Raw genomic sequence first — 10,652 nt, 5'->3', positions numbered from 1 at the left:
AATTTAATTGATCAATTTTTTTTATTCTTAATATATATATTATAGTTGTTTTAATTTAATATATAACATATAGACGATAAAATATGATTTTTATGAATATGCGTTGAATTAATCCTTAATCGCTTGATTTTATTTACAGACGTGAATGTACTAGAAGGTTTCGAAGAGGCTTCATCCTTCAATCTACCAAACTTTCAGGACATAGCTTTCTTTTCCATACAAGATGAATATCAGCAATCGCTGATGACTTGGCTTGCAGCAGCTGTTCATTCCTCAAATATATCGCTTTATCAATTCGTTGTATGTTACAATATCTTATATAAAAAGACTTTATATAAAAGGGACTTATTTAAAAACAAAGCTCCCTGCTTTGTACAACTATAAGAATAATTATTTTTTTTTTTTTAGGATAATAAAGCGCAACTCGCGGGAACGTATCCGCTACCCGATGGAAAACGGATAATTGTAAGCAATTATAGCGCCGGTACGCTTATAGTCGTGCAAAAGGGCACCGATGGGCTCGTCATTCTGCGTCTCGGCAAGGACAAAAACGGTGATTACGAATTACAATTCAAACAGGAGTTCGAGATTCCCGGAGTGATGCACGCGGATATGTGGCTCGGGATGAATCAACTATACCTGGGGATTGCCTCGGAAACGAGGATATTCGTATACGTATGGCTCGGAGAGCACTTCGACAAAACCGATAGCTTGCTCTTTGGGGCAAGAAAATTATTGCCCTTCCAAAACAAGAGTTTTATACACGTCGCGATTGTAGGATCTCTCACCAAGATATTCCGTTTTTCCGTACGTTCCAATAAATTCGTAGAGATGCAGAGATTGCGTTATGCTAGAGATGTCAGCTCGTTTTATTTCAAGGAAGGCCACTTTGAGGAGCACTTTCTGATTTTGGCCGGTAACGATTCTACGATTTTGTACAAAGAAATGTACGGTCGCTTCGTGCCGTTTCAAAGAATCGCTTCGGCGACATATATTCATTCCCTGGCGATGGGAAACACTACCGTTCTTCTTTTCGCGGAGGAGGACGCCATAGGAATTTATCAGTACAACGGATGGAGATTTCTCAAAACGCACACGAAACAGTTGTCCAACACTCGTCAAATTCGTCGAATTCATTCGTATAGTAATAATCAAGACGTACTGGTGGCACAAAATCAGGACGGGGAATGGAAGTTTCTGAGACCCATCTGGGCCGCGAAGAAGACGTGGAAGTCTTTACAAAATGGAATAGCCGCTTGGTGCTCGGAGATGAAGCAAAAGTTGTCTCAAAGAATCTTGGAAAAAATTCCAGAGTCCAAGAATCCCGTCATCTCGAACGCACACATCGGTCGACTTCGTGTTCAAAACGTAAGAGATATTTGTGAGAGATATTCGCCTCTTTTTTTTATACTATTTCGAGTAGAAAGCATTTTTATTCTCCGTCTTAAATCAACATAATAAAAAAAATAGATTTATATATAAATATTGATTACAGCTGAACGATTATAATGCAGAGGAATTGATTCGCTTGACGCGACAATACAAGAATGCAATTGCCAAATTAAATGCGACAAATAGTTTCCTGGCGCAAGAAACAGAACATACCGAAGAATCTAAGCGTACAGTATTATACGGCAAAAAGATCACAGTCAAGTGCAAGACATCTTGCCGCATTCATCGCATTATTACGGATGACGAAGTTAAACCTGCTGCTAAATACGTAAACTCAGAAATTGCCAATCAGACTCTAGAGTTTGCCAAAGTAAAAGTAAAAACGATAAATGATTGGAAATGTCCCGTCCCTAATTTTAATATAGATGATATATCTGTGAAAGAATCTATCAACGGGATATTAATGCGGGACCTGCAAGAAAAAACGTTAAAAATTTCAGGAGATCAAGAAGTTTCAGGTAGTTTATTATATAATACAACATGTTAAGATTCCTTCTTCATATTTAAATATTTAAAATTTTAAAATAGTTAAAATATTTAAAAAAAAACATTTATATATAAATATTAAAATATTTTTACACTATATCTTATTTTTGATGCATGAATTTTAGGTACACATATCTTCGCTAATTTGCACGCGACAAACGCTTCGATCCCGTTGGACATCGCGACGAGTAGAACTCGGCAAATAGTGCGGATGAGAAAAGCAACAGTAAAAGAGCTATATCTAACTGAGGACGAATTTTTCTTGCCATTGAATGGTACTACGACTGTAATGAATGGCTCGATAACCGCCGCAAAAGTGAGAGTCACGGGACTTGTCGAAATGAAAGGCGGGATAACAGGCAAAGGAATTGAAAAATTAGCGCCCTTGAAATATATTTCCGCACCTTTGACCCTGTACGGCGATCACTTTCTGCAAAACGTCACCTTCAGCAATTTTGTCAAGGCCAAAGATATCGTTCGAACTCACGGATTGTCTCTGAAAGAGATCTTGAAGAATCGCGTACCGCTAAATTCTAATGTATCGGTGCACTTAATATTATCCAGCGATAAAACAGTAATTATTTGAAATTATTTTAAAATTTATATACGATATGTATGCGACTATGTATCGTGAATTTATCTCGCATTTTTAATTTTTATCCTCACAGCAATGGAGCAACGTGACTTTGTGGGATTACGCGAATTGGGTGACAAAAAATTCTGCTGAGACTGTCGTGATTTCTGGTGCAAAATTCACGAATAACAGTGTCATTTTGACAAACGCTACCTATGCAAAGCTTCCGATTCCAAAGTACATCTCTCTCTCTCTCTCTCTCTCTCTCTCTCTCTCTGTAAAAAAACATATATAATTCTAAAAATATATTTCTTTCAGACTGACGATTCCTTTATGTGCTACGGAAGTCGTCACTCCAGAAATTATAACTTCTTTGATGACGGTTGATGATTTGGTTGTAAAAAATTTAAATGTTTCGCACGTAATCGGAGCTGATAATTTGAACACGACCGTCTTCAATCCAGTGTCAGCTTTGCACAGCGTTGATTTTTCAAAAAAGCTATTTACAGGTCGCGTTTTCGTCAAGAATATTTTAGCGTCGGAAATTAAGGGAACGGATCTAAGAGGTAAATCAATTAAATTGGCAAAGAGATTTCGTGACATTAAACTTAAATAATTACATTATGCAGACTTGAATATTCAAATGAACAAGTGGATGGACGTAAATCATTTCAAAGGACCAATAAGCGTTACGAAGCTCGTCGTTGACAATCTTGAAACGCCAGCCTATCTCAATCTCTCTTTACCTACAAAAATAAATAACGTAATCGTAAAAGCGGATAGCGACATCGAAAAGATCAATAACATTAATATACAGTCTTTTATGAAAAACGTGCTGAAAGTAAACGACGTAATATCTTTGGAACACGTGTCATTCGGTAAGTCATTCATATTTCTCTTTAATTCTAAATGATTAAGAATCTAATTTGTTTTTTTTTTTCTCTCGCACAGCCAACGGTTTTACATCAAATCACATATATGCTTCCCGTTCGACGTTAAATTTCTCCTATTTAGATGCGCATCCTAATCTCAATTCAAAACAAATCTCTACAACATTGAAAACAACTGGGATAAATGTGCCTCAGACTTTCGGTTATGTCGCAATCAATATACCATCGACATTTGTTATACAAGGTACACTGAAATTCAAGTTATATTTTATAGAGCGACAAAAAGATTTGAAATATGACATATATACATCTATTTTCAGGATCAGCCAAGTTTTCAACAGAGCCAACTGTACAAAATATACGAGATATGAATCTTAAACAATTATCCGAGGACATATGGATGGCAAACGAGGATACCATTCTCTCTGGTAGCAACATGAACGTTAAGAATATAACTTTAAAAGCAGATATTATGATACACGTAAGGATGTCGCTAAAAAGGAAGATTTGTCGAGAAAAAAGATATCGTTTAAAAAAAAATTAATAATTTTTTTGTTTCAGCATCCTACAAATTCATTAAATGTAAAAATGTGGTCGGAGTTGTCGGGCAAATTATTGAGCAAAACGAAAGAACAGCATATTACTGTAAATTCGACATTTAAAAATGTTGCAGTGTCCGCTATCATTGCGGCGAACAATGCAACTCTTGAATCTTCGGACATTAGCTTGAAGGATATGCTAACTAATTCTTTGATGAAAGATACGGCACAAACCGTGGATGCTGCGTGGCACTTTGAAGAATTGGATATAAGTAAGACGGTTTGTGAGAATTAGAACGAATCAATATTTCTGATAAAAATTAAAAAAAAATTATTTTTGCTCAACGTATATAGACAATTTCAATTGGGATGGTAAGCTCAACGGAATCGACTTGAAGACCGATGTTGTTAGATATGACGCGAAACAGAATATTATCACCGGAAAAAAGACGATTTCAAGTTTGGTAGCTAAAGATCTCTGGTTGCTAAATATAGATTTTTCGAACTTGGTTAGCACCGCTCTAACTCAAAATTGTCAGAAGCTAATTACAATTAAAGGTCGAAAAACCTTTAATAATATCGTCTTGAACAATTTGAGGTAATCGAGATTTGCTCAAGCGATATTATTATTAAACAGCCGTTAAGAACTTAAACCTCTCCTTTTTAGTGTCAAAGGTACGATTATGGGTCGCAAGATCGAAGAAGCATTACTAAAATCCGGTAATCAGACATTGTTTGGAACCAAGAAGATACAAGGCCAGTTTAATGCACCTTCTCTTATTATTGACGGCACCGTGAATGACATAAATCTGACGGAGTTGACAAATAATCAAATGAAGAAGCATAAAGCGGTGCAAACGATAGACAGCACATTCGATTTCAGGAATGATCTTGAAGTTTTCGGAAATGTTACAATCAGCGGACTCTACGAAAGGACAGATTTGACGAACATTAGTAATCAGAATGAAATAGACGTCGTCTTGGATAGAACGACGAAAGTTGTAGAATTGGTAGAGGACATAACAACTGCATTGCAAAGTGAGTTATAATTTCAATCACGCACTAATATTAATTTAAATAGTCTGATAATTCAAATTATTTTTCTACAGATCGTGCAATTTATGTGAATAAATTTGAAACGGTAGATGAGAATGTATTAGAAATCACTTCTAGCATTTTTAATAGCGAGAATGCGATAGATCTGAACAACACTTGTCTTTGCGAGTCGGAAAATATTTCCTCGCTTTGCAACGATACGAAATTATTTGATATTTTCACTGGTACAAATTCCAGCACGTTTATAACGAAGAAATTAGTGCCGATAAATAATGATGTGTTTGCAGTAGTAGTGTCATCGGATTTCATCTGGATTTATTCATATATTGCAGCAGAGGAACAACTTTATCGGGAAGGAGGTGAGTTATAATAAAAAAACATTATTTACAGTCTTGTTATAAATGAAGCAGATTATAAAATTATGAAACATTGACAGAATTATACGTGCCTGGTATACTTGAAGCATCTGTGGAACCGATCAATAATTCAATATGGATTATTTTGCGATTGTCTCAACAAACCTTGATATTGCGTTATCAAGTGTGGAAGGAGTTTGAGCGATATATTTTGCCAGGTTCAAATTCGTTTGTAATCAGCAAGACACCGAACAATCAATATTTACTAATACGATCTGACGGTATGTGGAATCTCGAAGGAGTCTCTCATCCTGAACATATTTTTAAAATGCCTCTAAATGGAAAAATAAAGACTTTCGCTCTCGGTGCTGATTATTACGTCGAAGCGACAACGGCAAACAACACGGCTGTTTTAAAAGCGCGATACGTGGGTAATTAGAATGCGTAATTTCTTTAGTAATCCTTGCAAATGAGTTTAATTGCGAGTTCAATAAACGCGTATATATATATATTGTAAATATGTTTTACACTCGTATATTTATTATTCTTACTGTTGCAAATCGAAAACGAGAAAAATGTAAGAAGAAAATTTATATATGTGTACGTTAATTATATCTATGATAAATGTTCTGAAAAAAATATATTGAATTGCAGTGCATCTCAAATTATTTCTAGTTGTTTTATTTTCACAAGTACTAAATAAATATGTGTAAAAAGGCGAGTTGTAGGGATGAAGTAGGGACCAGGATTTTTAAGCTAAGTTCCGGCTGTCATAATCGTCGAAATTGTCGCCTAAGGAAGAGAGAAAAAAGTTTTGCCTAATTTAACTTGATATATAATATGCAATTAATTCTAACACTATACTTTTGCGGCGTCTTTAAGAATCGTTACTTCCTCTGCTGCACGCGATTTGTAGTCATTGTTGATCCCCCTTTTCTCCTCGATTTTGAACCATTTCTGAAAAACGGGTACTCGTAATCTCGTGCGATATTACTTGCTATTTGTATTCTTCTTAATTAATATAAATTCGATTTGCGAAACGTAACCGAATCGACACGTTTGATGTCAATTGCATTGCAAGTTCGGTTAATCTTACAATTGAATATGCGATAAAAAACGCGTGTACGCCAGGTAGATGACCAGCAGCGTTCTACGCATCGTCAGCGCGACATACGAGGGAAGCGACGCTAAGAGACACTTGGATTTATGAAGAATGTTTAAAAATAATCGTACAAGGCTTTCTGTTCGTGCCGGTTCCCTCCTCGCAAACTTCTCTTCGTGTCTCTTTCGCTCCTCGATCGCGTGGTTCAGCGCGGTCTGTTCCGCAGGAGTGAGTACCAGAAGACGCGGATCCATAGCGATCCAATCGCTATGCACGATCTGATCCAAACGCCAGCGTTTAGATATATCTGGCTCGAGCATGTTGTTCACGAGCTTCTTCACGAGATCGGTCACGTTATCCTTTACTTTACTACGAAATTTCCATTTGCGCGTTATCTGCAACTCGTACAGACGCTTTATGTTATCCTCATCAAACGGCATGGCCTTGTTCAGCAATATGTAGAGGATCACCCCTAACGACCATATATCGGATATCTTGGGATTGTACGGATAGGCGCGGAGGATCTCCGGCGCCGCGTACGACAGCGAACCGCAATACGTGTCGCTCAGAACGCGCTTACCGCGAGTGTCGAGCGTATAACGGGCGAAACCAAAGTCTGCCAGTTTTACATTGTAGTTGGCTGTCAGGAGAACGTTCTCGCATTTGATGTCGCGATGCGCTATCTCCATTTCGTGTAGATACTGAAGGCCTGAAAAAAACGGGAATTTGCGTTATGAAAAAATCACGTGCAATATTGATATAACATCATAAAATATGACATTGATGTTTTGAAGAGGCAACTAAGATCAGAGTTATGATTAATAACTAATATATTTTCATATATTTGTAATCGATCGACAAATTAACACCGCGATTTCTTCACGATACGAATATAACGATACCTAAAGCGAGTTGCCGGAACCACACGCGGGCTTGGTTTTCCGATACCGCGCCGTTCCTCAGTACAAAATCGAGAAGATCGCCATTCTCGGCGAAACGCATGAATATGAAGTACTTGGTATGCCTCTGAAAGATACTGTGCACGTGTACAACGTGCGGATGATTCAGCTTCGCCAGGATGTCTAGTTCGCGCGGCAGAAACTTCCGGACAACGTCTTTCGGCGCATTCGCAGTGTTGATGATCTTGCAGGCCAGGATGTTATTTCGATCAGACTCGTGTTCCGGCTTATACTCGGCCAAGTACACCTACAATAAACGAAGAGAACGTTATTATTTAGAAACATTTGGGCGGAAAAATTTAATTTTTTAATTATGATACTAACTTTTGCGTAACAACCTTCGCCGAGTTTTCTTAGCAGCTTGTAACCCCGGGCTAACAATGTGGCTTCCTCGGACGGAGTCTGGTTCAGATGCGACATGAGATTCGCAGGACGACAGACGGCATTCTATCTTTCGAGTTACCATAATTCGCAACTCCACTCTCACTTTATTTAGCGTTTAAATATGATGTATGACATCGCGAAGACGAATAATATTCGGAATGCAGAATTTCAATTTGTGTATTCAACAAAGTACGAAGATACTTGTATTATTGTTTCTTTATTGATGATGATAACGAATCTTATACTAGAAATTTTGAAGAATCTATTGACGGTTATTTAACCATTTTGACAGATTGTAAAATGACACGCGTACCGATGACTGCAAACTGAGCACGGCCGTGTGTGTCTCTACTGAAGTAATAAATATAGAAAACAATAAAACATCAAACAAGAAATAGAAAAGTAAGACAAATTTAAAGAGGATAGCATAATCGTACACACAAATATAAAACATTAGAAATTACATTAATATATTTTCTCACAGCTTAAAAAATCCTTAATTACTTAATGCAAATTCAATTAATACAACATTTCACAGATCGGTAGCGTATTCCAAGCGTTTAATAATCGTTTTATATTCATCTTCCAAAAGACGATATTCCTTTTCCAGTATCTCTTTTCGTTGTTCTTCAGATGGTAGACCATTATCATGAGTAAATGTTCCTTTATCCTCATTTTTCAATGCACGTTCTATTTTTGCCTCTTCATTCTGTTTTCTTTTAAATGGTATATTCAGTCTATTCTTCACATCTAATCTATACGCTCGATATTCTTCCGCATTTGCAACATTCGTCGCGCGCAGTCGTAGAATTTCATACACTATGCGAGCTTGTTTCTGTCCAGGCAAAATATTTATATGAAAGAACGAAAAAAAGAAAGATAATGGCGGTAAGTGAAAACTAAATTGCATGTTAATGTAGATACCTTGTTTATTCTTAATTTGTCCCTAGCTTCAGTGACCATTTCATCATCAAAACCTTTCTTTAAACGTTCTGGCTTGAAACTAGGCAATGTGCTGCAATTTAAAGCGTCCACGTAATTTCGCAGTCGTTGAAATACCTCGGACGGACTTTCAACTGCAAATATAAATTCATTAAGAAAAAATTATTAACGAACGATACATTCTTTTCTCGATCATTTTTTCATTTTACCTGTTATATCTTTAACTTCATTTCTCGCATTGTACTCGCGATAAATTGCTTGCAACAAGTGCGTACCAAGACCCATCCGACGAAACGGCGGTAAAATTAAAAATTGGGCGATGCGCGGCCGAATATGCTGCGGATACGCATAATATCGGTACACAGTGACAAAACCAATCGTAGCATATCGAGATATACCCATGGATGTGGTATATTTTTCAAATCTGTTTCAAGGGAATGGTTATTTAATCAGAATCATGTATATTATATTTGCAAGTATTTATTTATCATTGAGATAATAAAAGATGTAAATATAGCAAATGTATCAAATAATACTTACATATTAAAGTATTGCCAGCGATCGTCGTCAACGTCAATAAAAAGAGCTGCGTCTATATACCACAGAAGAAATGTTTGAATTCTTTGATGGTACTCCCTGAATCCTTTATAATTCATATCAGCTTTGTAGACCTCAAATCGTCTTGTGGTACCTTTATCTATAATTATATATATATATATAATCATTACAAGTGTATCAATTTTCCATATGGTGTAAATGTGTCATCCTTGGCAAGCGCATTAGTAAAATTGGTTAAGCTATAGTAGACATCAGGTGCAAGCTTAGCGGCAATCTTTGTTAAAACTTCATCAGCCTCGACTCCTTCATATTCTGCATTTACTTTTTCTGTATATGTCATTCCCAAATATGTTTCCAAACAACCCGCTGAATAGAACAGTTGTACTTTTAGATCCTGATAACCAAATATTATTTCCCTNCAAATAAAAAAAAGAATGACAAATGATTCATATATATATATATTTCATATACAATCTTTCGGGATAATATTTGTTAATAGAGATCGTGTATATACGGGTAATTGCCATTTTGATAACGAACCTATCTCCAAACACTTGATAAGTCATTTCTGGTTTAAATACTGTCTCTTTCGAGTTCAAATCGTCAAGATCGCGGATTAATCTGAACTCTAGGACTTCGTTGCTATTTGTCACCAGCCTTTTTAAACGTGTCGCTATCGAATCTTCCATTTTCCTAAACAGAGAAATATATAAGAGAATATAATATATACATATTCTTATTTTTCAAAACTTCTAAACAATTTTTTTTGCTTCAATAAGGATTTGATCTTTTGGCGGTAGGAATCAAGGTATAGGATACAGGTTAGAACACTGTAAGGAAATAAGATCTGGTTTTTAATGCGAAAAATTACCTTGCGTTGATATGTACGATAAAATTAATCAATCTAAACCTTTTATACTAATTTTTATCCTGCAAATACTTTCGCGCCAAAAAACAACTATCCGAGTAAATTAATATTTGAATGAAAACCGTTCCGTTAAAGCTTCCTTTAATCCATAGATACAGAATATATAGTAAGGCAACTCTCTGGTGCCATCTTTCGTGGGCAAAAATAAACTGCACATGCGCGAACAAAACAACCAATCATGGCAGTGATCTTTTGTCTCATTTACTTTCTCTTTCATTTTCTCATATTTTTTCTCGTTCCGCGTTACGCTAATCCGCGTTTCCGCGCTTCATGTAATGGCACCCTAACTGACAGTAAAACATTCCGAAATAATATCATTTTAAAATATTATACATAGAAGATAAGAGTATATACCAAGTTGAGATCAATTTAGTTGTGAGCAATTTATAATATTTTACAATATATTTTATAATATATTTCAAATTT

The 10,652-nt window shown here is 36.1% G+C and overlaps 3 protein-coding genes across 4 annotated transcripts in view; 1 reads left to right on the top strand and 2 right to left on the bottom strand.

Moving 5' to 3' along the window:
• The window catches only part of LOC115242329, an 8,264-nt gene extending 2,356 nt beyond the window's left edge, over positions 1-5,908 (top strand). Inside the window, exons 3-16 of the mRNA XM_029818551.1 lie at positions 140-300; positions 409-1,368; positions 1,496-1,910; positions 2,064-2,512; positions 2,607-2,749; positions 2,831-3,078; positions 3,142-3,390; positions 3,464-3,646; positions 3,723-3,883; positions 3,964-4,213; positions 4,296-4,539; positions 4,609-4,979; positions 5,051-5,356; positions 5,434-5,908. Coding sequence (XP_029674411.1) covers positions 140-300; positions 409-1,368; positions 1,496-1,910; positions 2,064-2,512; positions 2,607-2,749; positions 2,831-3,078; positions 3,142-3,390; positions 3,464-3,646; positions 3,723-3,883; positions 3,964-4,213; positions 4,296-4,539; positions 4,609-4,979; positions 5,051-5,356; positions 5,434-5,792 — 4,499 coding nt within the window. The 3' untranslated portion in view covers positions 5,793-5,908. The remainder of the gene's footprint in view (positions 1-139; positions 301-408; positions 1,369-1,495; positions 1,911-2,063; positions 2,513-2,606; positions 2,750-2,830; positions 3,079-3,141; positions 3,391-3,463; positions 3,647-3,722; positions 3,884-3,963; positions 4,214-4,295; positions 4,540-4,608; positions 4,980-5,050; positions 5,357-5,433) is intronic.
• A 62-nt stretch (positions 5,909-5,970) lies between these two features.
• On the bottom strand, positions 5,971-7,937 carry LOC115242317 (testis-specific serine/threonine-protein kinase 1-like). Of its 2 annotated transcripts, XM_029818532.1 has the most exons (5): positions 7,739-7,937; positions 7,358-7,661; positions 6,587-7,164; positions 6,218-6,310; positions 5,971-6,145 (listed from the first exon to the last, which is right to left on the bottom strand). In XM_029818532.1, exons 1-5 carry the CDS (start codon positions 7,832-7,834, stop codon positions 6,110-6,112), a joined length of 1,107 nt encoding a protein of 368 aa, XP_029674392.1. In that variant the 5' UTR covers positions 7,835-7,937; the 3' UTR covers positions 5,971-6,109. The 2 variants fall into 2 exon arrangements, with proteins under 2 accessions (XP_029674392.1, XP_029674391.1); XM_029818531.1 differs by lacking the exon at positions 5,971-6,145 and having other exon boundaries at positions 6,216-7,164.
• Positions 7,938-7,999: 62 nt separating this feature from the next.
• On the bottom strand, positions 8,000-10,341 carry LOC115242316 (histone acetyltransferase type B catalytic subunit). The gene is given in 7 exon segments (XM_029818530.1): positions 8,000-8,633; positions 8,723-8,874; positions 8,950-9,164; positions 9,281-9,468; positions 9,471-9,714; positions 9,839-9,991; positions 10,170-10,341. Coding segments are annotated over 6 exon segments (1,251 nt in total). The 5' UTR covers positions 9,988-9,991; positions 10,170-10,341; the 3' UTR covers positions 8,000-8,330.
• Between the last annotated feature and the right edge of the window lie 311 nt (positions 10,342-10,652).

Source organism: Formica exsecta, unplaced genomic scaffold, assembly GCF_003651465.1.
Source record: "Formica exsecta isolate Colony F162 unplaced genomic scaffold, ASM365146v1 scaffold59, whole genome shotgun sequence".
In the NCBI taxonomy this organism is placed as follows: Eukaryota; Metazoa; Arthropoda; class Insecta; order Hymenoptera; family Formicidae; genus Formica; species Formica exsecta.
The sequence above is the reverse complement of the archived record's forward strand: the minus strand, read 5'-3'. Positions and strand labels throughout refer to the sequence as shown.

What these genes read in the sequence shown, in the direction of transcription:
- LOC115242317 (XM_029818531.1), bottom strand. Translation starts at nt 7,834, where the DNA reads ATGTCGCATCTGAACCAGACTCCGTCCGAGGAAGCCACATTGTTAGCC. An exon ending in GCGAAGGTTGTTACGCAAAA is followed by an intron (nt 7,662 to 7,738) that starts GTTAGTATCATA and finishes CGTTTATTGTAG; the next exon opens with GTGTACTTGGCCGAGTATAA. An exon ending in GTTCCGGCAACTCGCTTTAG is followed by an intron (nt 7,165 to 7,357) that starts GTATCGTTATAT and finishes CGTTTTTTTCAG; the next exon opens with GCCTTCAGTATCTACACGAA.